At 37.5% G+C, this 27,062-nt stretch overlaps 1 protein-coding gene across 3 annotated transcripts in view; it reads right to left on the bottom strand.

Moving 5' to 3' along the window:
- Positions 1 to 10,731: 10,731 nt before the first annotated feature.
- The window catches only part of UBE2D1 (ubiquitin conjugating enzyme E2 D1), a 34,370-nt gene continuing 18,039 nt past the window's right edge, over positions 10,732 to 27,062 (bottom strand). Inside the window, exons 2-7 of one of the 3 annotated variants that reach the window (XM_036828531.1) lie at positions 18,722 to 18,785; positions 18,597 to 18,628; positions 16,444 to 16,521; positions 15,284 to 15,389; positions 12,361 to 12,454; positions 10,732 to 11,612 (exon numbers count right to left, since the gene is read on the bottom strand). In XM_036828531.1, the coding sequence (XP_036684426.1) occupies positions 11,567 to 11,612; positions 12,361 to 12,454; positions 15,284 to 15,389; positions 16,444 to 16,521; positions 18,597 to 18,628; positions 18,722 to 18,785 (420 nt within the window). In that variant the 3' untranslated portion in view covers positions 10,732 to 11,566. The remainder of the gene's footprint in view (positions 11,613 to 12,360; positions 12,455 to 15,283; positions 15,390 to 16,443; positions 16,522 to 18,596; positions 18,629 to 18,721; positions 18,786 to 27,062) is intronic. The other 2 variants (XM_036828532.1, XM_036828534.1) reach the window with 2 other exon arrangements.

Raw genomic sequence — 27,062 nt, 5'->3', positions numbered from 1 at the left:
CCAGCAGAGAACTTCCAGGACAATGTTGAAGCAAAAAAACAAAAAACAAATACAAGTTTGGACACATTGGAGAAGGTAAAAGAAATAGTTTGACTTTACTGCCATCAGCCCTCCCCCAAGACAGCACAGCTTAGGGCCAAGAGAGATCATCTGAGCCTGTGATATCTCTAACAAGGGAAAGTGAGAGTGTGTGCGTGACCACCTGGCCTCCCCAACTGTGGGGAACACAGAAAGGAGCTCATTTCTCTCTCAGCACATCCAGAATACTGAATCATGAACTTCAGGACTGGGGAGTGGGAAGAGGCTGGGGTAGAATTCTTGGAGGGCATTAATGGGACACGGCTCACAGTATGTTGTGGACTCCATCAAGAAATCATAGCTGCTGGGGACACATCACCCATGGTCCCCCCAACTGGTCCACGAGCACCCCCAGTTCCTGGCACAACTCGTGCACACGCACATGCCCCCCCCCCGCACCCCCTCCTCCGTGTCCAGCACCCTGCGTGCATTTCTGACAACAGTAGTGATGAAACCGAGTGGGGCCCTGTGGGGCTCCCGGGCCCTGAGGCCTCTTTTTGTCCCTCATTTCTTGTAGGCAAGACTCCAGCCTCCGTGACCTTCCCTGAGTTCCAAAGGGCAGATTTGAACAGTTGCTAATCAAGGGAGGAGCAGCCAAGAGACCACCTGAGGCCAGATTAAAGGGACCAGAGAAGCTCCTCAAGATGAGGAGACCACCTGAGACCCTGCACACACCCTAATCTTGTCAGCAAACCCACTCTTGGGAAGTACTGTTATAAAACTCTTCATCAAATCCTCCTGGGTTGGGACACACAGTTTTTCAAGGCAGGAGTCTGCTATGTCCCCCTTTGCCTGGCAAAGTAATAAAGCTACTCTTTTCTACTCCTCCAGAGTTCTCTCTCTGCGTTTCTAATAAGAACCTATTCGGCACCGGTGAACAGAGGCTGAGTTTTTGGCAACAATGAGAGCCGGTTTTGGCATGTGGCTAGTGAGCACACACAGAAAGCCAGCCAGAATCTGCAGGCCAGAGAAAAATGCCAAACTTGAGCTTTAGCACCACCTTTGGGAAAACAAAAGGGAAGATATCAGCACTGGGAGAGATAGTTAAAGGATTGAAGAGGGCATTTTAGGCACCATGAACAGTTTGACCAAAGTCTGAGATTGAGAAGCACCACTCTCTACTGGAAGTGGAAGAAGTTGGGAGCCAATGGGAACTGCAGGAATTTTGGTGGGAGGCAGAGAGTGGAAAATGAGTCTGGAGACGCAAGCCATATCTGATCACGAGAGTCTTAAGGACTTAGTACTTTATTCTTCTGGTTGATGATTTAAACCAAGGAAATGAACCTGTGAACCATAGGACACATATATAAATCCGATAAAAATGAGCATCACTGATTGAAGTAGAAATGTATGATTCACTTCTACTTCATTTTCTTTCCCAGCATCTCCATTTTCTTTCCCAGCATCTCCATTTTCTTTCCCAGACTCCTCTGCAAAACCACTATTGAGGCTGTGGGGAAATATTAAACCTTTTTTTTTGGCCATGCCATGCGTGATCTTATTTCCCCCACAGGGATCAAACCCGCGCCCCCTGCGGTGGAAGCGCGGAGTCTTAACCACTGGACCTCCAGGGAAGTTCCTAAACATTCTGAATATTTTTGAATGATAACCCACAAGATCAAATTTCAGTTAGATGGAATACTTTGACATTTCTGAGGATGATTAATTTGAGGGCAGTCTGAGGGTAGGGAAAAAGATAGGAGGTTGTAGTAGCACTGCATTCAAAGAATGAAGAGGTTAGGGATATCTGTTTCCAGATAGGTGGTCCTACTGAAAATCAGAACTGGATGAAATATATCAAAGATCAGCTCCGACTATTTGCAGTCATTCTTCTCCTGGAGTACAGGCTAGAGCTGAGAATTTGGGCTTAGCACAGGCAGCAGGCCACTGCTGGGTCAGACAAACTAACAGAGCTTTCTGTGGTTGCACAGTGCTAGAGTGACAAAACTGGAAACTTAAAGGACCTCAACATGCAACTTGTTTTCTCAAGATATGTACCAGAATCTTAAGCTATATTGGTAAAGAAGCTACAGAACTAAACTTTTGAAAACATGGTATAATTTTCTGCAGTCTTGTAGCATTGTTAAGACAAAGGCCTGCCAGAGGACAGGGTCCCCAAAGAACACAGTAAGACTGAAGTGGAGAACTGACACTAATGATCTACAGTCCCCCTTTTACCTGGGGCACTTGATTTGGATGGGGTGTAAGGCTGAGAATTCAGGCTTGATCTCTGACAGAGAGCGGCTATTCATGACAGAAAAAATAATAGTACTTGTGGTGGTTGCACAGATCAGAAGTGACAAAATGGTGGATTTGAAAGACTTCAAACATATGGTTATTGCCCCCTCAGGATGTTTGCCAAATTCTGCAGCTCTAAGAAGAAAGAAGCTAAAACTGTGAATCAAAAATACTATTTAAAAGCAGAGTGGAATTTCCTGCAGTCTCTCTGGTCTGAGAAAACAAAGACAACCCTAGAGGGCTGTGTGCTATGAACAAGGGTAAACCAGACATAGATTGAAATCTGATGAAACTCCAACCAGCCTCAACTAAGCACAGACCCTGATTGCCTTAAGGCGATCATCTCTGCACACTATTTGTCTAGCAGAGGAGAGGGTGAGCCCTCTCTTGTGGAAGAGAACATCATCTAGAGACTACAGTTTTTTGTTTTTTTTCTTTTTTTTTTTGGCTGCATTGGGTCTTTGTTGCTGCACGTGGGCTTTCTCTAGTTGTGGCGAGCGGGAGCTACTCATTGTGGCGGTGCATAGGCTTCTCATCGCGGGGGCTTCTCATCGCGGTGGCTTCTCTTGTTGCAGAGCACGGGCTCTAGGCGCACGGGCTTCAGTAGTTGCAGCACATGGGCTCAGTAGTTGTGGCTCACGGGCTGTAGAGCGCAGGCTCAGTAGTTGTGGCACATGGGCTTATTTGCTCCGTGGCATGTGGGATCTTCCTGGACCAGGGCTTGAACCCGTGTCCCCTGCATTGGCAGGCGGATTCTTAACCACTGCGCCACCGGGGAAGTCCAAGAGACTCTACACTTTTTATACACAATGTCCAGCTTTCAATAAAAGTGTAAAAGCACACACACAGGTGATTCAGTTCCTTGAAGTTAACAAAGGCTTTAAAATAACCGTGATGAAGTACTTCAAAAAATAGAAAAAAAACAGACAAAATAAACAATTTTGGAACATAATAGAAAACTAAAATATGTAAAAAAAAATCAAATGATAGTTCTAGAACTGAGAAAGACAATCTGAAATTAACTACAGTATCTGAAATTGAGGGGATGGGTTTAAGAGCAGATTGAACATGCAGACGACAGGATTAGTGAACTGGAAAAAGATGAATACAAAATTTCCAAACAGAAGCACAGAGGAGAAAAGAAAAAGAAAAACACAGAAAATAGGTTAGGAAACAGGTCTAATACATTTTATACTGGAGTCCTAAAGGGGAAAAATAGAATGGGGCAGAGGCAATATTTGATGAAACAAGGGCTGAGATTTTCCAAAACTCATGAAAATGTATCAGCCTACAGATCAAGAAGCTCTGTGAACCTCAAGCAGGATATAGACAAAGAAAATTATACCTTGTAACATCATAGTAAAAGTATTAAAATTTAAAAATAAAAGTATATAATCTTAAAAGTAGAGAAAATAGACACTTTTTAAAGATGCAACAATAAAAAACAGGTGATTTCTCAACAGAATTGTGGAATCCAAAGACAATGGAATGATATCTTTAAAGTGCTGAAAGAAAATAAGCTAACTTCTATTCCCAGAGAAAATATCCTATACAGATGATAGCAAGATAAAACCATTTCAAGAAAAAAAAAAAGTATTTGTCACCAGAAGACTTGCACTAAAAGAAATACTAAATGAAGTTCTTTAGTCAGAAGGCAAATGATCTCAGATAGAAACATGAAAATTCAAGAAGCAATGAAGACCACTGGAAAAGTATATATGGAGGTCAGTATACTGGCAATAACATACAAAATAAGAATATTAATGTCTTGTGGAATTCAACATACATGTAGAATCAAACTTCATAATGATAATGCAAAAAGTGGGAAAGGAGTAACAAGGCCCAAATAGTTTAAGGTTCTTACATTACTGGGAAAATGGTATAAGTAATAATTCATATTAAACTTAATAAGACAGATGGATCTTTTAATTCAGGGTAATCACACACCTAAAAAAATAAAAGGATGTGGAACTAACAAGTTATTTTTTAAAATAAACTTATTTGTTTATTTTTGGCTGCGTTGGATCTTTGTTGCTGTGCACGGGCTTTCTCCAGTTGTGGTGAGTGGGGGGCTACTCTTCGTTGCGGTGCGCGGGCTTCTCATTACGGTGCCTTCTCCTTGTTTCCGAGCACGGGCTCTAGGCTCACGAGCTTAGTTGCTCTCTCCCACGTGGGATCTTCCCGGACCAGGGCTCGAACCCATGTCCCCTGCATTGGCAGGCGGATTCTTAACCACTGCGCCACCAAGGAAGTTCCCTAACAAGTTATTACAGGGAAAAAATGGGACTATTATAAAAATTGATTAATCCAAAAGAGGGCAAGAAAGGAGGAAAAAATAAAACATGGTTTAAAAAAAATCAGCACAGGAACTCCCTGGCAATCCAGTGGTTAGGACACGGCGCTTTCACTGTTGTGGCCTGGGTTCAATCCCTGGTCAGGGAACTAAGATATCTCAAGCCATGCAGCGTGGCCAAGTAAATAAATAAATAAATCAGGAACGTAGTAGGTAGAAACCCAACCAACATCAGTAATTCCATTAAATGCAAAGGACTAAATACTCCAATTAAAATACTAAAATTGTCATATTGGATAAAAACCAAATCAAATAAAACCAAATAATGGTTTTATTAAACTCACTATAATGAGTGCAAGAGACATTTTTAAAAAGACACAGAAAGGTCCAAAGTTAAAGAACAGAGAGATATACACTGCAAATACTAGCCAAAAAGAAAGCTATATTAATATTAAAGTAGACTTTAAGCCAAAAGCATTATTAGAGATAAATAAAGACATTTCTTAATGAGAAAGGGATCATTCTGCCAGTAAAACATCACGATTTCATGAGTGTATTGTGCGTGTGTGTGTGTATCCAATAATATGACTTCAAAATCTTTACAGCAAATATAAACTAATAAATAGACAATTTCACAATCATAAACGGGAAACTTGCACACATCACCCATTATGGCTGTGAGAAAAAGCAAATATTGTGAGCACAATTAACAAACTTGATCGAATTGGCACATATATAAACTCTGTACCTAGTAACAGGTTCGTATTATATTCAAACACAAATGGACCATTTATCAAAATTTACCACATTCTGGGTCTGAAAGCAAGGTTTAAAAAATAAGGTACCAAGGGATAACTCCAATGAAAAATGTACAAGACCTCTGCACAGCCAACTACAAAACAGTCAGAAATTAATTATAGATCACTGAGTGATCTATATATTCATGGAAGATCCAGTAAGATGTGATGGTGACCCCAAATTCCTTCTCATGGAGAAGTGGGAGTCTATGTTCCCTTCCCTTGAATTTGAGAGGGTTTGTTACTGCTTCACACAAGAAGTGACACTATGTGACTTCAAAAGCTAGATCATAAAAGGTCATAGGACTTTCTCCTCCTTCTCTTGGTAGACCTGCTCTCCAGATGCTGCCTGTTGGCACTGAGCTGCTATGTTGTGAGAAGTTCAAGCCACACAGAAAGGCTTTTATTTATTTATTTATTTATTATATATTTTTGGCTGCATTGGGTCTTCGTTGCTGTGCACGGGCTTTCTCTAGTTGCAGAGAGTGGGGGCTACTCTTCATTGCGGTGCACAGGCTTCTCGTTGCGGTGGCTTCTCTTGTTGCAGAGGACGGGCTCTAGGCACGCGGGCTTCAGTAGTTGTGGCAGGCGGGCTCAGCAGTTGTGGCTCGTGGGCTCTAGAATGCAAGCTCAGTAGTTGTGGCGCAGGGGCTTAGTTGCTCCGTGGCATGCGGGATCTTCCCGGACCAGGGATCGAACCCGTGTCCCCTGCATTGGCAGGCAGACTCTTAACCACTGCGCCACCAGGGAAGTCCTAGGAAGGCTTTTAATAAGTGCTCTAGTAGACAGTGCTCATCCAGGTGCCAACATCTCAGAAGCCTCCCAATGATTTCCACCTCCAGCCATTTGAATCACCTGAGCTGAGGCCCTAAGTACATGGAATAGACAAGCCCTCCCTACTGTGCCCCATTCCAATTCCTGACCCAACAGAATTTATGAGCAAGAACTGTTCTTTTATACCACTTATTTGAGGGTGGTTTGTCATTCAGCAATAGATAACCAGGACAAAAATGCCAACTTTACCAAAACTGCCCTAGAGATCCAATAAAATCCCAATGAAAATCTCAGCAGAAGAAATGGAGAAGCTGATCCTAAAATGCATTTTGAATCACGAGGGATGTGAATAGTCAGAACAATATTGTAAAAGAACAAAGTTGGAAAATCCACACTTCTTGATTTCAAAAGTTACTATGCAGCTACAGTCATCAATGTAGTGTGGTGTTAGCATAAGACATATAGGTCATTAGAACAGAATTCAGAGTCCATAAAAAACCTCTAGGGTCAGTTGATTTTCGACAAGGGTACAGAGACCTTTTCAAGGGGAAAGAACAGTCTTTTCAATGAATAGTGCAGGTCTGATTTTTAGAAGGGCTTACCAGGTTGGCCTTCAGCTGGCATCAAGGAATATGGCTTTTAAAGCTTTCCCTATGTGACATAAGGTTCTATCTGCTATGCTAGCCTGACTAGACTTTTTAAATAAACAATGTGATTTCAGTGAACACCTGCTTACCTTCTGGGAGCCTGGAGTTTTGGTGGGCAAAGGGTGCCTACATGGTTTAGCCCCTATTAAAACCCCTGAACTTTGCATTTCAAACAGGCTTCCCTGGGCAGAAACACTGTGCCTGTGTTCCTGCATTTCACTGTTGGAGGGAGAGTGAGCTCTGTGTGGCCCCTTCAGAGAGAGCTTCATGATTTCCTTCATGATCTGTCTTTTCCCCCTACTGAGGGAGCTGTATATCTTTGCTGTGTCGCTATAATAAATCTTAGCTGTGAGTATGAACATATGCTTAGTCTGGTGAATTCTTCTATTGACACACTGAATGTGTGGGTGGTCACTGGACCACCTAAACCGGTGTACCAGGAGTGCTTACACAAGTGGTGTCACAACTGTTCCCCACAATATGTATATTAAGTTTACAATAAAATCTTACATGCAACTCATAGTGATCTTTTGCACTAAAAGGATTTTAACAAAAGCAAGCAAATGATATGAGGAAGCATAGCTCAGAACTTGTACATGTGCCATCATAATAAAAGCAACTTCCTCCTGGGGTAAGAAAGGCACATCCCTCCCTCTACAACAGTAGAACCTAAGAGAGCGCTAAGTTTTTTAAAAAATGTATCTTATTATACAAAAATGCCTCCAAATGCTAGAACTTTTAGGTGAATATTCCCTCTTCCTATTAGTTCAGTTCATTTACAATTTAAAACCACATTCTTACATATATAACAGGATAATGAGAGCAGAAATTTAAATGTAACATGATACAAATAAGTGATAAAACACTATTAGGTTATCACCAATACACTATTGTGTTACAAATTATTTCTATTACCCAAAACGTCAGCTGTCCACAAATTTTCAGTTATCACTACTACTGAAAAAACTCCTGGTCAAAGTGTATCAATATACAGTTTAGGAGTTTGCAGATGTAAGTACAAAAAAATTTTTTTTTAGAAATGACTAGTTATCTATACAGATGAATTTTTACAAGTGAAATTAGATGAATCTCTACCTGCTGCCCTGTTTGTACAACACAACTGTCGGAATAGTCAAAGAGAAGCACTGTAAAAAATCAGAACTTTCACAAATAATCTGAATTACATTTTAGGGCTATTAAACTGCAATTAAACTTCTGCTTTAAAGAAAATTTTCGGCAGTCATAGTTTACATTGATAGAGTGCTAGAAGTATACTTTTAAAATTCATGTTTGTTATTTTATTATATTAATAATCACAAAAGATTTAAACTAAAAAGATAAGTGCTGTATCTTAACAGACCAAAGTCAACTAAAAAGATAAGTGCTGTATCTTAACAGACCAAAGTCAACAATTTGAATACACTGAAGCTATATGGCCGTGGCTAGAGTATTAATCACATTTTCCATGGCTAGTCCTAATAAAAATGAGTAACAGGACCAATGATTCTACTGCAGAACTCAAATTTTAAAACATTGGACTGGACTGGACTCTGAATCCAGTTCAAATTGACTACCAACAACTAGACAGGATATAAATAGCTTCACCAAGAATCTCTCTTAATCCGAGAGGAAAATTCATTTCCCCAATCTTTCCACCTTAAAAATACAGAACTGTTAGAGAGCAGGATTCTGTGAAACATCAATGACTGGAATCATGTACAAAGAAGATAAACATATCATTGTGATAAAATAATGAGAAATGAAAAACTACATGTGGTATTGTTTTTATCATTAAGTTTAAAAAAAAGTTACTCTTATTTATTTTGGGCTGCATTGGGTCTTCGTTGCTGCGCACGGACTTTCTCTAGTTGCGGTGAGCAGGGGCTACTCTTCATTGCGGTGCACAGGCTTCTCATTGTGGTGGCTTCTCTTGTTGCGGAGCACGGGCTCTAGGCGCACAGGCTTCAGTAGTTGTAGCACGTGGGCTCAGTAGTTGTGGCTCGCGGGCTCTAGAGCGCAGGCTCAGTAGTTGTGGTGCACGGGCTTAGCTGCTCCGCGGCACGTGGGATCTTCCCGGACCAGGGCTCAAACCCATGTCCCCAGCAATGGCAGGAGGATTCTTAACCACTGCACCACCAGGGAAGCCCCAAAAGTTACTCTTCTGAATATTAACTCTTAGGGTTGCCCTGGTGCTCTGTGTTTGTGTTCCTCACCTAATACCTTTTGATCCTTTGAAATTGCTTAATTGACAAAGTAAATTTAAAATTTTCCCTAACAGAGTTCATGGAGGGGTGGGGGTATAACGTAAAGCAAAAATGAATAATTGTATATGATTTACATATGCATGTGTAAAGCTTGTTCAGGAATTAGAGAGAGTTGGGGGGATGAGGGTGAGGTTACCCCTTACAGCCTGTATCATGGATTTATTGTATGTGGCAGTTACGAGTGTTCAGAATCCAAGACTTCAAGAGGTAGGACCGTAAAACTCCAAAAGACTATCCATTTTCCTCACTCCCAGGAGGTCCTTAAATTAATGGTTGATCTACGGAGGAAGGTCCTTGGCTTCGGATTTACAGTTAGGTAACTGATGTAACCTTTGTTAGAATTAAACAAAACAACAAACCCAAAATACTGATCTGGCTGATCATTATGCCATTGCTGAACTTCTAAGATTTTTTAATTAATTATGAGAACTTGTGCTCACTCAAGAGAGTGGTTGTACAATTCAGATGTAAGCAAAGGCAAACAGAGTTAGAGTGTTAGGTAAGTTTCAAAACTTTAATACAGAAAAAAAAAGACATTTCCAAAAATAAATGCCACACAAAAGTTTTTAAAAAAGTGAAAGATATTCAAGAAACAAAACCCCTTATTATCAAAATATACTAAATACTTAAATCTAATGATGTTGAGTGTTCAAATTCTGGGCCAATGTAGCTTATAATAACATAGTCGTATTCTTCATGATATGGCTGTTTCAAGACATCACTTAATATAGTTACTTTTTAAACCTATATTTTCTTAAATATCCATCTCACAATTCATTTAATTATTTTACATTCACTTATAAAAACACATTTTTTAACAATGGGTTATTTTGTGCTTTAATAATAATGACCCATGGTAAAATACTTAAGTGATTTACATTCTTTGCTAATGACTACACCCATAACAGATTTTTGCACACTTAAACAGCTACTGAAATAATCAGAAGAGCTACAACTCTTCTTTAAAATGACACTCAAGTTTGGTAAGCATGCTAATAATTAGAGACATTTTTTTTCCAAGTTAAAACATTAGAACTTTCTAGCTTTCTTTAAAATCTGCAAAGATAACCTGCTCATTTAAATCATTTTAACTGACAATTTATAAAACAGAGGGAAAGTGTCATTTTAGAATTTTCTGTATAACTTCTACGGTAAAAAAATGGATGTCCTCTTTCAAACTGTGATGGCACTAAAATTCTGTTTTAGAAATTCTAGATTTTAAAATGTTAAGAAATACAACGTCAGTTATATCTAGAGGGGCATTTTAATGAATTAACCTAATTATTCTTCAGGTCTATAAAGACTTTTCTTCAATGTAGGTGACACTGTCTTACATTCATCTCAGTACCTTAGAAAATAATTCATTTTAGATGTGATCCAAGACAAATGCCAACATATCCTAAATTCTCTTCAATAACAAGGGACCAGTGTATATATATCATCCTCTAGATTGACAATTTAGTAAACAGATATCAATAGAAACCTAAAGCAATAAAATTTATATAATTAATGGTGATTAGTGCCAAATACAACAGACTTCATCCTTACAATTTGGAATTAATTTCCATGCAAAATTTTATATAGAGTATTGATCCTTACTTATAAAGTAATTTTTTATCTTTTTAAGTAATCAAGACAAGTATTAGAAAAAGCATTTTATTTAAATGGAAAAAGCTACATTAAGATCTGTAAAAGGTGTCAATATAATATTGCCTATACAGAAAAAAATTCAGATGTGAATAGCAACAAATAAAAGTTACACGTCTTCCTACTTAGCAGTGCAATTAATTCACATTGTAATAAAGTTAAGTCAAGTATAACAAAATCAAAACAAGTGTTTCTCCATAATCAGTATACTGAGAATTACAGTGTAAAGATCATTTCAGGTTTAAGAAATCTGCAATCAATCTACAGAATACCCTAAGACAAGGGAGACGGACAGTTAATTCATTTCATTATCAGCTGTTGGGTTTTTTCAATACTGTTCACAGGAAAAAAGTAACGAGTTGACATACATGTAAATAGAATATATTTAGTCTATACAGTAAAAAAATACAAATTATAAAGTGAGCTAACAAAGAATGAAATCTGAATACAGATTTATATAACTGACGACATCTTAGACAACACATACAGTATTTTTCATGTAAAAACATCTAGTTTCAGCAAAAAATAATTTGGTTGCTTTTCAGATGCATTGTAGATCTTGTAAGCTGAAGATGCAGATGTCCAAGTATCTTAAAAACCATAATAAATGTCTTTCTCAATGCATACAAAATGATAAATGCTCTCATCACAGTCTCAAGAATATTTTTGGAAGTTTGTTTTGTCTTGCTTCAGAAATACATTTAAAATGGGTAAAAATCAAAGGATTTCATGGTACAATGAAACAGTAAACAGTGCTCGATTTACTGCTAATGTTGAAAAAAACCTAGATTTTACAGTACTCTGGTATATATGAAATTTTTTTTGATTTTACATTGCATATTTCTGAGTCCATTCTCTTGCGTGTCTGTTGTATCTGTAGACATACAAAAGGGATACAGTAAAAACATACAAATTAAATCTTTTAGAAGATCTGTCTATGTAAAACTGTATACCTTTTTTATGCTTAACTGCAATAATCATACATATACCAATTATTGGGTCAATGTGACTTAGGTTCATGCATAAATAAAACAGAAAACATGAGCGATTTTTTAAACTAATGGATCTCTTTACAACCTATATGAAAACGTACCTAAGTTATACACAACGAAATAAAGAAATCAATTTCTAATACAAATCTGTAAATGCCAACCCTGAATGGTCATTATCTGTAAAATGCAAATGAATCAATGGTGCCAGCAAGATGTAGCACCTTGAAAATCAGGTCAGTTTAGGGGTAGTTAAGGATAACTTTTCCTGGGAGAAGGTAAGGAATATGATATTCAGTAATTTCCAATTATCAACTTTTTAAATTTTAAATTTACTACTTAGAATTATAGATAGTTTGATAGTTACTATCAAAAAACATGCATACTATGTAAATGCAGAACAAGTACTATTAAATAGTAAAGGATGAAACAACAAGTGGGAAGGGATGAGATTTTTTGTAAAAGGAGTAACAGAATTTAAAAAGAAAGGTTTACTCCACTGGAAAGATAAACAAACTTAACATAAACACAATAAGCATAACTAAATGTACTTCAATACATTGATAATACTTATGTTTTGGCAGACTACATAGAAATGCACCCAAATAGAAACTAATATAAGCAAACACTTACTTTTCTTTGTCTGATTTATAGATTTGTGCAATATCTGGTACTAAGGGGTCATCTGGATTAGGGTCACAAAGCAGAGAACATATGGACAATAAAACTAGATTTAAAAGAGAACATCATATTAAGTAATGAGCTTTCTACTCTATATGAATTACACATGTGAAAATAATTTTACTGAATAGACAATAAACTTATAAAGAAAAAAACAAAATGAACACATTAAATTACATTTGAGATTAATTTTGGTTGGCAGCAAATATCTTTAATTTTTTAAATTACAAAATTACCATACAGTGTATATAATACAAAATTATTATCACTTTTGCAATTTTAAATTCTATTTGAATTTCTATTTATTTTAAAAATGTGAATCTCCAAAGTAGCTATTAACTTTTAAACTCAAGAGTTCTCTACAAAAATATTTTTTAGGTAACACACATATACCCCGGATGGTACATAGTTGGAAAAATATTAGAATAGCATCCTAACTTTAGATGTTTCTTAGAGATACTTTTTTACTTTAATAAGAAAACTGTCCACTTTTTATTCTACTTTAATGCAGAAAATCTGTGTCCTAAACAGTTCAAGGTAAAGCAATCAAATTACAGTTAACAGTTCAAACCGCTTTGGGAGATGGAGCTCATGCACTGTTTTACTTGGGCTTAGAGCTAAAGAAGGAAGATTTGTAAGATAATTTTCAATGAATTTTTTTTATTCCATGTACATTATTTGTAGCAAATGCATTTAAAAATAATAGGCACAGCTATCATTACATAACTTGTATATTTTTAAATATAAATGAAAATTGATAAATTATAGTAGTTGTTTCTTGCATGTTGTATCAAAATACTAATGCAAATAGCTACACTTGAAAAAACAAACAACTAATTATCTGAAAAAGAAGGGAACAAGGACACTGGTTCCTCATTTGTCTGCTTCCATGCCACCACTTCTGAGGGGATACGTGGAATCTTTGGAACAACATTCCATCTTCACCTTCCTCTACTATGTTCCTTTATCTTTTCCTACTCTTACAAATCCAAAGGTGAATTTATAAGGAAGGCAGAGTTGATTCTTAAATGACTTGGAAAGGGGGTGCTACGGGCTAACAAAAACTAATATTTAATTCATCTTTTTAATCTTTCATCTGCCCAATGGAATTTCAAGTCTGTATATTAAACCAACTGGGGAAGTTATCTGGGCTCACACCTCCAGAAAGTTTCCAAACTAAACTCATGATAAAAAGCAAAATAAGACATTGAAAATATTAAAAAGTGAAAAATGTACAAATAAAGAAAATATAAGCTACTTTATAAAATAGGCAAGAGGGAAGTTCCTCATCTCCCCACTCTTGCTGCCAAGAGCCCTGTGTCCTGATTTCACTATTATGCACACAAATCAAATGTTTTCAGATAAGGAAAAAGATAACAATATATAACATTCATTTGAATGCTTACTATGTGCTAGTTGCATAGTAACCATATGTGGTAATACTATTATAATCCCCAGTTTCAAAATCCTGTTTGAAACTGTTCTTAAAGGACAGTTTCTAGAAGCTAACAAAACTATTTTTTATAAAAAGCTACCAATGGCAGAAGGTAAGTGTTCAACATCTGGCAGTCTGCGCTCTCTAAGTATTTAGCTGCATATGCTAAATGAATTTCATTTTGTGATCCTATTCCAGGAAAGAGAATATTAATTTGAAAAACCCTATGACACAGTATCTTTCCTATATCTAGTGTGTAACAGTTATATTATGTGAAAGATTTTTAAAAGGACACTAGAATCTACATGAACATTTTATAGGGATATGTTAGATCAGAAAATTTGCCATTCATGAATAACTAACTGATCTGAAGGGCTGTTACTTATCTAATACTTGAAATAATCATGGCTATGGACACTGCTTCCTCTAAACCTTATCAATTTTTAAAACAAGTTATATATTCAGGTAGCATTTATTTAAAAAAATTTTTTTTAATAATCATGGATTCCTCCCCCAAATCCTTCAAGAGAAACAGTTTTCTTAAATTTTATAAAAAGGGGAAACTACCAAGTTACTTCCAGGGGTAGATGGCTCTAACTCAAAACAGTAACTCGGGCTCTCTTCTGTTAGAGAAACAAGACAAAATTAAGAGGCTGGCAAAGCAAATAACATTAGCTAGTGAAACAAACGGCTTCAGATGCCCTATATACACATCTCATAATTTAGCAAAGAATAATGCTATGCAACTGTGAAAGTTGAGAATCTGCATGGATTATGTATCAGTCCTTACAATGATGCTACTGATTATTTGAAGTTTAGACTAACATGCTATATATACTACATTATTCTAAAGTGTGAAATATGTCTTTCATTTTTTTTGGCCACACCATGCAGCTTGTGGGATCTTAGTTCCCCGACAAGGGATTGAAGCTGGGCCCTCGGCAGTGAAAGCATGGAGTCCTAACTACTGGACTGCCAGGGAATTCCTGTCTTTCATTTTAAATCATTTACTTTATCTGCCAATCTGACATTTCCTCTGAGATGAAGTAAAGGAGATGTAAAGCTTTACTCATCATGTCAATAAATAATTCCATTTAATGAATGGGACATCTGGTCCTAAAATCTTATTTTTACTTCTGTGTGTCTCTCTCTCTGTCCCTGTCTCTTTTTAAAGATAAAGCCCAAACTAAAGGGGTGAAATGTCAACAGTCTTATCCCCAAATTCCTAGTTCTAACATTTTAAATTTCTCTCATTTCATTTAGATCTGCCCATCAACCCCCCAAGCAAGAGTAATATAAAAGCCATGAAAGGAAAGCAAAAGCAAAGCAGAAGAAAACACAGTAGATTGGTTTTTTTAAACTTTGGTCCCTAAGATATTTCTGCTGTATTTTTCCTGTCTCACTGTTATCAACTGTTACAAATCTGATAAATGAAATTACCTTTTGATACAGTCAGAGCTGGTGACCATTGTGACCTCAGGATATCAAGACAAATACTTCCATTACTGTTTATGTTTGGATGGTAAATTTTTGTTGTGAAAGCAATCTAAACATAAAACAAAACAAAACAAAACAAAACTGTGACAATCCATGAACTATGAAAGCAAACAGAACCAATTTGCTCTAGGGTAAAATGTCCTCAATTTTATGTGATCTTAGAGGAGAAATGTATTCAACACAAACTGGATGAGCATCTACTTTATGTGCACGTAGCTTTAGCTACTGATAATGTGAAAGCAAAGTCAGTTTCCTGCTCTCCCCAACCCCAAGGAATTGAGGAGTATTTTGGAAAGTGTGATAAATAAGTCTGTAATAGGTGGTATGACTGGTTGAGTAGCACCTGAAGTAATTAACCATGGCTTTCATCAACCCTCAAAGCAATCCTTTTCTTAATTTGATCATCAACTGACATCTGGATCTAGAAATAGGCTGCTGACCTTATTCCAGAGGAAAGTTGAGGGGCCCCAGCTTATTACCTGCCCTAACAAATCCACCAAGAATTCTAATCTTCCAGGAGAGTTTTTACATCGTTTCATATGTAATGTTAATTAGGTGTTTTTAAAAATCTAAAGTAATTATTTCCTCAGTGACAGAATTTGTTAATGATTTTCTCCCTCACTGACATCATTTGTTGGCTTCCTCTTTAGATCTAAGCTAAATTTAATAAGAATGTGTTTTAATCTTTCCTACACTAAATAAAAGGACTATGTCATATTTACTTTTGTATTCTCCAATGCAACAGAACATGGTAGGTGCTCAATAAATGTTTGTTGAACACTTAAAAACTGAGAAAGAAGGGTCAACCTAGGAAAGATAATCCCCTGAATGGAAGAGTCTAACTCTTGACCATAAAAACTTCCCAAACTACACATATCTAATGCAGAGGGAAAGACAGGTAGGAAAGCTAATTTCTAGCCTAACAGATACTGCCTTCTGTTTACAGACATAATATTTGAGTAAGAAAGCATATTTTAGATTCACTGGTTTTACAGAACAGTTTGAACATGCCAACCTACCCACGGTCTTTTCATGAAAATATCTCTGGATAGAGAGTAAAACCCCTGACACAGGAGTCACGTCAATCATAAAAATAAAAATACCTTTGGTGGTTTAAAAGGATAGTCTGTCGGAAAATGTACAGTGAGAAAGAAGACTCCACCTTGATACGCGCTATCAGGCTGAAATTACAAAATAATCACATCAGTGTTTGATTACTATATTTATTATTAGTAACCCAAGATGATTCCCTCCAAATATACCAGTTTGAAAAAAATGCCATCATTTTGTCATAAGTTCAAATCATTTACCTTAAAAACAGGTTTCTCTTTGCAGGCATGAAGGCGGACTTTCCAACAATCATGCCAACATCATAGTTTAAAACAAACAAAAATAGGACATACACAGTGGAGTGGTGTGACTTGCCCAAACAAATCTGTTTATGAGTATAGACTGTTAAAGATCAGTAAACACACAAGACTGCTGTGAGAAAAGAATAATTTTCTGTAGCAGTAATCAGTATAAAAGAAAAGGGTTGGGGCTAGTGTTTTTCTTCTTAATTATAAAACTTAAGTTCTCATGGTCCTTTAAGGGGCAAGAATAGAGATGAACTGAAAGGACCAACTTATGAAAAGAAAAGGCTAAGTGACACTGTTACATAATTTAGAGCTCAAATCTTCACTTAGTAACAGTTTACAAAACAACGTGGGAAATGCAAAAAAGCCCCAAACAAAACTAGATAAATTCAGTTTCATAGAATTATCGAATTAGGAATCAAATTTACAAGAGGAATTTAAGCTTGGCCATATCTCTTTATAGCAATTAGGAAATACTTATAATGTTACAAGCAAGAAAAAAAAGCATGATTAAAAAAAGGGAAAAGGGGGAAAAAGTAGCAAAAATATCTTAAATTCTATTTTCATTCATTTATATTTAATTAAAAGTATCATGTATATTAACATTTTGGTAATAATAGCAAGACTATCATTACTTCCTCCTTAAGTTTCTACATATACATTAGAGGACTGTACCGTATAATTATTCTTACTATACACGTAGTTTAATTCTAGTTCATCAAAAATTATAAGGAATGTAGAAAATGTAAGTTAATTACAATCAACAGATATGGTCTTCTTAGATGTTCAAATTATATTATTGAGTGGCATATTTACATTACTACAATAAAGAGGGTATGAGTAACATAACTGTAACCATTTGCTACATGTGATTCACCTGAGAAATATTTGTGATGGGCTATAATTCAAATGGTAAGGGTGAGACTTGATATTATTTTGAAGGTTCTTGGTAAGCAATGAAAATCAAATAACTAGATTCTCATTAAAAGTTGTTAAATAAATATGTTGCACTTCACCCTTTAAAAAACTAACTTAATAAAACAATTTAGTAATTTAAGACACTTGCTCAGGACTCCTGCTCTGAAAATTCAATAACTGTTGTATTTTTTTAAAGTTAAGCATGAGGCAACATGATTAAAAACGTTATGGCTTACTAGATAAAGATCTTTCAAGTGAGGGAGGAGAGAATGATGTTAACGGAAACATGTTACTAATGCAGTCTTTACCCAGAAAGTAGATTTGAGCTGTCAGTGCCCATTCTTATGCAATCAGATTTTTGCCCACAGAAAGAAAAGGCATAATAACTGCTTCTCACGTGTAGAAAGAAATAATCTTAACAAAGGTAATAAGTATTAAGAGAAGCCAGTCATAGAATAGCAGGTAATTCTGAGTTCAGGACAATGCAACAAAAGAGGCAAATTCATGATGTGGCAACAATAGAGCCATTGCAATATTTTATCCGTTCCTCTCACACACAGGAACAGTGATGAAACTTATTGCAAATTGGTACTTGTTACTTGTAGGAATTCCATTACTGGGTTAATTAGACTTATTTCTAACCTACTAAAATGTTGATGTGAGAGTAATTACGCTTAGTTCTGAACAACTGACTTCCTGTGTTTAAAAAAAGATAAACACGCAGCCTGGTTGCAAATTGTGGGTGATTCATTATTATGCATAATGATCAAGGATTTGGCAAAGTATTGTAAATGTGTTCCCAGCAAGTATTTGCCATCAGGGCTCTAGAAAATCATCTTAAATCCTTTACTCATATTTTGCTTTCTGAGTGATTCAGAGTACAAGAAAATTCAACCCTAGCCACAAACATCTGATCAAAGGTGAAATGCCAAGAATGAAGGATGGCTGAGGGGATTAATTTCACACAAATGAATCATACTTACAGGCCCCATAATAGTTGCTTGCCAGTGGAACACTGAAACAAACAAAGGAGTTTTGGAGTCATTAACAAGTGTTCAAACCTGTATTATTAATGGTAGCAAAATCCTAGCAAGAGAGCAAAGCTTACAGTCATCTCCCACAGGTCCAGCCGAACAGTGAGCAGGTGGGTCGCGCTGTAGATCACTCAATTCCTGAAGCAAGGCAAAAATACTTAAGGTTAATTCTTTTCCAGTGAAACAAGCATAATAATCCATGAAGACACAAACTACTCATTTAAAAATCATTTTAGGCAGTTCTATTCACAATATGGACACATAAACTATACTCTGTCACTGATGGGTAGAAGAATATGGAATGAGGTATTAAATTCCTTCATGAGACAGCTCCAAACCCTGAAAAAATTAAATGGATTAAAAATTTTTTTCTTTAGCATCCCTAAGACAAACTATTTTTGAGTATCTATTATATGCAGGGTAACTTATGTAAATGCTAGGTGTATAATATATAAAAAACAGATCCTACTTCAACCAGTTTATAATCTAATTTGGGAGAGTGAAGGCTCACAGAGAGATGGATATTTAAGGATCAACATGAAGGTTAAATGGAAAGAAAGGAGAGCAGTTGGGCCATATTTTAAAGGCTAGCACATTGATTCATATGCTCTTTTCTGCTCTCAAGGAAGCAAAGGAAGGATCATGGAAATGGCACAGCTTTAGTTGGCCAGTCCTAGGCTGGCATTCCAATCCTACCATAACTAGCTCTATGACTTTGGGGAAATAATTTACCTTCAGTTGGGAAGGAAAAGATCACCACCAACTATGAAAGGTGTAAATTCAATATAAAAGACTATATATTAGAACTGAAGAACCTAATTTAGTTACAAAGATAAGGGAATGTCTTTGAGAAAGTGACATTTCAGCTGAAATCAAAAGGATGAGTGGGAGTCAGTTTTGGGAGAAATGAGTAACGTGAGGCAGAGTGGCATAAGATGAAGATGAAAGAGTAGGCAGAGTCCAGGCAGAAAACTGAGAACAATATACACCATATTAAGGATTGGGGGTTTTATACCAAGTGCATTGGGAGGGGTTTTAAGAAGTAGCATAATCTGATTTAAAAGATGGCTCTGACTGGTCTATGTATTGAATGGATCACAGATGGGAAAGAGGAGAAGCTACCAGATTAGTTATTACAGGCTATAACAGGGGCTTGGACTGGAGAAGCGGCAGATAAAAAAGAGGATGGATCTGGGATATTGTGAAAGGCCTACTTATAACAGGACTGACGATGAATTACATGTACAGAGGAAGGAGAAAGGTCACAAATATATATGTCGAAGACTAGCAGCAGCTAATATTTACTCGATGTTTTACCATCTTAATAATCCTGAGAGGTAGGTGTTATTATGCTTCCCATTTTACAAATGAAGAATAAAGGTGACACGCTTCACTGTGTGCTCACAGAACTAGTATAGGGTGGAACTGGTATTCAAACCCTGGCAGTGGGACTTCTAGCTTTTCAGCTTCTACAGGTGTAGATACCATTTACTGAGATGTGGGAATATACTAGAAGACATGTTGATTTGGAAAGCAGATACACTGAATCTGTGATCCTTGTGAAATCAAAGGAAAATTTATTCAACATACAGGGCTAGAGCTTAAAAGAGAATTAGACTAGAAATCAGAAAAATCACTGTATATACCTGTTATTTAAAAACTGTGGGAATGCTGTAAACATTTTCATGGGAACACATGTAAACAAATACTGCACTCATCAAATCTAAGATGCCATCAATGGTAAATCACATCCTTATTTTATGTACTAATAATTAAGGAGAAACACTGTCAATTAATTTTAAGACACCAACAATTATAAGACATGTCCAGATTTTAGAAATGTTAAAATGAAAAAGATGTACACCTTAGAATCACTGCAATCAGTTCAGTGTCCTAATAGAGACAAACAAGGAATAGGGAAAGGCTTTCCTAAGAAAGTGATATATGAGCTAAGTAACCGAGCCAAGCGCAAACTCAAGTCTCCTTCCAAGTCTTCGGGTCTTTTCCAGTATACCTCAGTACTGTTTTTTTTTTGGTGTTTTTTCCCCACAGTTCCTGCTGTCCTTCTCTTCCTGACAAGAATTAACTAAACAGAGTTAGCAGCTTCTTTGGTCCCGGTATAGTTAGTTAAACAATAAAGAGGAAGATTTCAGTGATAGTGCTTAAAAAGCAAGGCTTTGAAGCTCAAGTCCAGGTGCCATCACTCATCTGCCTCATGATCTTGGGCAAAACTTTTTTTTTCCTCCTCTATAAGCCTCAGTTTTCTTTAATGCAAAGTGATATTATGACTTTCATCCACAGTTTCTATGACAAACAAGTAAAATGATACATATGAAGCATACAGCAGTCTCTGGCACACAGTAGGCATTCAAATAAATGTAAAGTTAATACAGGATTCCTAACAACCATCCAATTCTCCAGTAGTTGAATACAATTATTGAACCAGTTTAAATGATTGGGGGAGGAGCAGTTCCCAAGTCATAACCCCATTTTATTTATTTATTTATTTTTGGCCTCACCAGGTGGCTGTGGGGTCTTAGTTCCCCCACCAAGGATCGAACCTGGGCCCCCTGCAGTGGAAGCACAGAGTCCTAACCACTGGACCACCAGGGAATTCCCCATAGCCCCATTTTAGAATGACTGTGCTTTACTTAACTGTTTTCTAATTCGGTCTTTTAGGAAATTGCTTTTGAAAAGATTCATCATGTTGAGTTTTCTAAACATTAGTGTAAATGGGTAAATGGAACTTCTTGGGCCTTATTTTATTTTATTTTTATTTTTCTAAGAGATAATTTAAAAAATTTTTTATTTATTTATTTTGGCTGTGCTGGGTCTTCGTTGTGGCATATGGGCTTGTCTAGTTGTGGCGTGTGGACTTCTCTAGTTGCAGCATGCAGGCTTAGTCGTGGTATGTGGGATCTTAGTTCCCCGACCAGGAATCGAACCCGGGTCCCCTGCATTGGGAGCACGGAGTCTTAAGCACTGGACCACCAGGGAAGTCCCTCTTGGCCCTTACTTTAACTAGAAAACTAGTTAATAAGAAAATGATAGTCTCCTATGAAACAGAAACAGAATCACAGACATAGAGAATAGATTGGTGGTTGCCAAGGGGCAGGGAGTTGGGGGAGGGGTGGAGTGAGAGGTTGGGGTTAGCAGATGTAAGCTTTTTTTTTTTTAATTTATTTAATTAATTAATTAATTTTTGGCTGCATTGGGTCTTCGTTGCTGTGCGCAGGCTTTCTCTAGTTGCAGAGAGCGGGGGCTACTCTTCACTGCAGTGTGCGGGATTCTCATTGCAGTGGCTTCTCTTGTTGCGGAGCATGGGCTCTAGGCGCGCAGGCTTCGGTAGTTGTAGCGTGTGGGCTCAGTAGCTGTGGCTCATGGGCTCTAGAGCGCAGGCTCCGTAGTTGTGGCGCACGGGCTTAGTTGCTCCGCGGCACGTGGGATCTTCCCGGACCAGGGCTCAAACCCATGTCCCCTGCATTGGCAGGTGGATTCTTAACCACTGTGCCACCAGGGAAGCCCCAGATATAAGCTTTTATATATAGAATGGATAAACAACAAGGTCCTACTGTACAGCACAGAGAACTATATTCAGGATCCTATGATAAACCATAATGGAAAAGAATATATATATATAAGAATGTGTGTGTAGAGACTTCCCTGGTGGCACAGTGGTTGGGAATCCACCTGCCAGTGCAGGGGACATGGGTTCGATCCTTTGTCGGGGAGGATCCCACATGCCGCGGAGAAACTAAGCCCGTGCGCCACAACTACTGAGCCTGCGCTCTAGAGCCCATGAGCTACAACTACTGAGCCCACGCGCCTAGAGCCCGTGCTCCGCAACAGGAGAGGCCACCGCAGTGAGAAGCCCACGCACAGCAATGAAGAGTAGCCCCCACTCACCACAACTAGAGAAAGTCCGCGCGCAGCAATGAAGACCCAACACAGCCATAAATAAATAAATAAATAAATTTATTTAAAAAAAAGTGTGTATATATCTATATGTATATATATGTATAACTGAATCACTTTGTTGTATAGCAGTAATTAACACAACATTGTAAATCAACTACACTTCAATTAAATATAATTTAAGAAAAAGAAAATAATCTCTAATTGTGGTTAAAAAACTGTAATGATTTGCATGTATATATTTTACGGAGTAATGTATATGTGAGTAAATCATACATAAATACATACAAATTTATTTTGTTTACTAATAAAAAAAACCAAAACCATGTTTTCCATGAAATAGCCCTGAATTGTGTTCAAATTTCAAATGTCAGACTGTTCTTTCAAATCCCTTCAAAATAGTATAGAAAAATACTCATTATCATGTTCTTATATTTCTGTGCCCTGATTTTACCTCTTGATAGAAGTTAGACCTAAGGATGAGAAAGATAAAATCTAACAACTGAACTCCTGCAAAGGCCAGGTTCTTTTTTTAAAAATAATTAATTAATTAATTTTATTATTATTATTTTTTTGGCTGCGTGGGTCTTAGCTGCGGTATGCAGGATCTTCGTTGCGGTATGCGAGATCTTTCGTTGTGGCATGCGGGGCTGCTCTCTAGTTTTCGCGTGTGGGTTTTCTCTCTCTAGCTGTGGTGCATGGGCTCCACAGCATGTGGGCTCTGTAGTTCTGTGGCACACAGGCTCTCAAGTTGAGGCACACGGGCTCAGTAGTTGTGGCGCATGGGCTTAGTTGCCCCACGGCATGTGGGATCTTAGTTCCCCGACCAGGGATCGAACCCATGTTCCCTGCATTGGAAGGGGGATTCATTTTTTTTAAAATTAATTAATTAATTAATTAATTTTTAAATTTTTGGCTGCACTGGGTCTTCGTTGCTGCACAAGGGCTTTTTCTAGTTGCGGCAAGCGGGGGCTATTCTTTGTTGCGGTGTGCAGGCTTCTCATTGTCGTGGCTTCTCTTGTTGCAGAGCACGGGCTCTAGGAGCAGGGGCTTCAGTAGTTGTGGCATGCGGGCTCAGTAGTTGTGGCTCGCGGGCTCTAGAGCGCAGGCTCAGTAGTTGTGACGCACAGGCTTAGCTGCTCCGCGGCATGCGGGATCTCCCCGGACCTGGGCTCGAACCCATGTCCCCTGTATTGGCAGGCGGATTCTCAACCACTGTGCCACCAGGGAAGCCCGGAAGGTGGATTCTTTACCCCTGGACCACCAGGGAAGTCCCAAGGCCAGGTTCTTTTTTTTTTTTTCCTGAGGATTACAGTTGCCTTTACTTTGTCATTTATCACTTTCAATACTTTATTACTTGTTTTAGAGTGAACATACATTATATCATATGTTATAGATTATACATATACATCATAATCAGAATTTAAAAGCTTTGTGTTAATTTTTAGAAGGAAGGCAGGTGGGTAGAAAAAGTGAAGACCTGGGAGCACAGAGCTGGACCTGCTAGGCTCCGTGCCTGGGCTCTGGGCAGTGAACTCACACAGCCTTTCTCCTTTTCTCAGGACCATGTTCTCTGTGAAGCCAAGGCCAGGTTCTTAAGTTGTCTATTTAAAGCTCACTTATAGGAAAGAGGCAGCTGATGGTACATCAGACATTCTTAATAGTCACATCAATCATTAAATTACTACTAATACTGACACAAGTGCTTTGGTGAGGAAACTTACGCATCCTAGACTTTTTTAGGAGGGTCTAAATTTCTAATGTTCTTTTTATCAAAATATGTGTCTGCTGCTATATTTAAGATGGATAACCAACAAGGACCTACTGTACAGCACAGGGAACTCTGCTCAACGTTATGTGGCAGCCTGCATGGCAGTTTGGTGGAGAAATGGATACACGTGTATGTATAGCTGAGTCGCTTTGCTGTGTACCTGAAACTATCACAACACTGATAATCGCCAAACCTCAATATAAAATAAAAAGTAAAAAAAAATATGTCTGGAAATATGCCCTATTACACTGTTTGGAAATATGCAACTGAAACTATGGTGCGTATGCACAGACAGAATGACCAACAGAAAACAAAAGACACAATACACACCCTCCCCTGCCTACAAAAATAGAGACCTTAAATTTGAAAAATGAAAAATTCTGAGTTGTGCTAAGGAGGTGAAAATATAAAACAAACAAAAACTATAACCAAACAAATCAAAACCCCACCTTTTTGCTCTTAGTCTATTCAGAAGCTAGTATACTTTTAGACAAACACAAGAAATCAAGGACCACTTATACTTCTCCCTTCTGATTTAGTTTACTCAAAGTTTTTCAGAAATCACCCAATTACCTGATTTATGCTTTCTCTACCATAACTGGCATTCTTATTTATCTACTTCTAGCATCACAGCCACAAATGGAGTACTAAAAATAATTTAATGATTCTTATGTTATTTCAAAAGGAAATGCTAGGATCAGTAATCTCTCCTTTGCTCTTCTCTCCACTCTTTAAGAATTAACACTGAATTATACAAGTTGCTCAAGTCCATAGGATCCTCATAAGATCCAATTTATCCCATGCTGATTAACAGTTAAAGGTCTCAAAGACAAAGCATTTAAAACCATTCATTTTTTTTTCACATCTTTATTGGAGTATAATTGCTTTACAATGTTGTGTTAGTTTCTGTTGTACAACAAAGTGAATCAGCTATATGGATACATATATCCCCATATCCCCTCCCTCTTGAGCCTCCCTCCCACCCTCCCTATCCCACCCCTCTAAGTCATCACAAGGCATCAAACTGATCTCCCTGTGCTCTGCAGCAGCTTCCCGCTAGCATTCCATTCTACATTTGGTAGTGTATGTATGTCAATGCTACTCTCTCTCTTCGTCCCAGGCTTCCCCTTCCCCTTCTGTGTCCTCAAGTCCATTCTCTTTGTCTGCGTCTTTATTCCTGCGCTGCCACTAGGTTCATCAGTACCGATTTTTTAGATTCCATATATATGCGTTAGTATACGGTATTTGTTTTTCTCTTTCTAAAACCATTCATTTTTAATTAAGTATTGTGTGTGTGTATTACAAAAGCAAAACAAAGCAAAACAGTGCTTTGTAGGGAAAAACAAGAGAGAGCAATGTATAAATAGTCAAACACCCATAAGGCCATTACCCAAACCAAACCACTGCCACCGTATTAGAATACCTCCATCCATGGCTTTGGCGGGAAATAAGCATGTCACTTGCTGTTGGAGGGAGTGTTAGTTGAGATAGAACCTTTTGGAGGGAAATTTGGCAATAATTGTGAAAGTGGAAAATGCATATGATCTCTGATGCAGGAATTTCACCTCCTAGTAATAATCATCCAAACAGACAAAGATATATATATAAGGATGTTTAGTGAGGCATTTTGTATAATTATGAAAGACTGAGGATAACCTAAAGGCCCATCAATAAGGGAATGGTTCTATGATATAACCATACTATGAGATACTACAGCCACTAAAAAGAATGAGATATGTATATACTGACATCAAAGAACGTTGTATAAAAATAATATGGTTTTTTTTTAAAGATTTATTTATTTATTTTTGGCTGTGTTGGGTCTTCGTTTCTGTGCGAGGGCTTTCTCTAGTTGTGGCAAGCGGGGGCCACTCTTCATCGCGATGCGCGGGCCTCTCACTATCGCAGCCTCTCTTGTTGCGGAGCACAGGCTCCAGACACGCAGGCTCAGTAGTTGTGGCTCACGGGCCTAGTTGCTCCGCGGCATGTGGGATCTTCCCAGACCAGGACTCGAACCCGTGTCCCCTGCATTAGCAGGCAGATTCTCAACCACTGCGCCACGAGGGAAGCCCAATAATATAGTTTTTGAGTGAAAAATGTATGTGGCAGAAGTATGCTCAATAGATCCCATAATACTATACATGCATAGAAAATAAAAGAATACTCACCAAACTATTAACAGTAGTTATATCTGGCAATGGGCTGTCACTTTTTATTTATGTCTTTTACATTGTTTCAATTTTTTACAATAATTTTTTTCGACTTTTTAAATAAAAAATAATGGTTTTACTCAGGTTCTTATGCATTTTAAGAGAGATGAAATGACACTGTTTTTTCCCCACTACATATATTATAAGCATCTTCTCTCTTTTTTATTAAAAATTTTTGCAAGACAAGGGAAGACTGAGGAACTGTCACAGATTAGAGGACATATATATATACTAAGGAGACACAACAACTAAATCCAATGTGGGATCCCAGATTGGATCCTTGGACAGCAAAACAACAGTGGAAAAACTAGTAAAATCTAAATTAGGTCTGTAGTTTAGCTTACAGTACTGTATCACTGTTACTTTCCTCATTTTGATAACTGTACAATGGTTATATACATTGTAAAAATTAGGGGAAATTAGGTGAAAGATATATGAGACCTTTCTGTATTATTTTTGCAAATTTTCTGTAAGACTAAAATTATTTCAGAATAAAAAATAATGTAAAACTTTTTTTTA

This window comes from Balaenoptera musculus, chromosome 16, assembly GCF_009873245.2.
Source record: "Balaenoptera musculus isolate JJ_BM4_2016_0621 chromosome 16, mBalMus1.pri.v3, whole genome shotgun sequence".
NCBI classification, from domain to species: Eukaryota; Metazoa; Chordata; class Mammalia; order Artiodactyla; family Balaenopteridae; genus Balaenoptera; species Balaenoptera musculus.
Note: the sequence above shows the minus strand (reverse complement) of the source record. Positions and strands in the feature narration are given on the sequence as shown.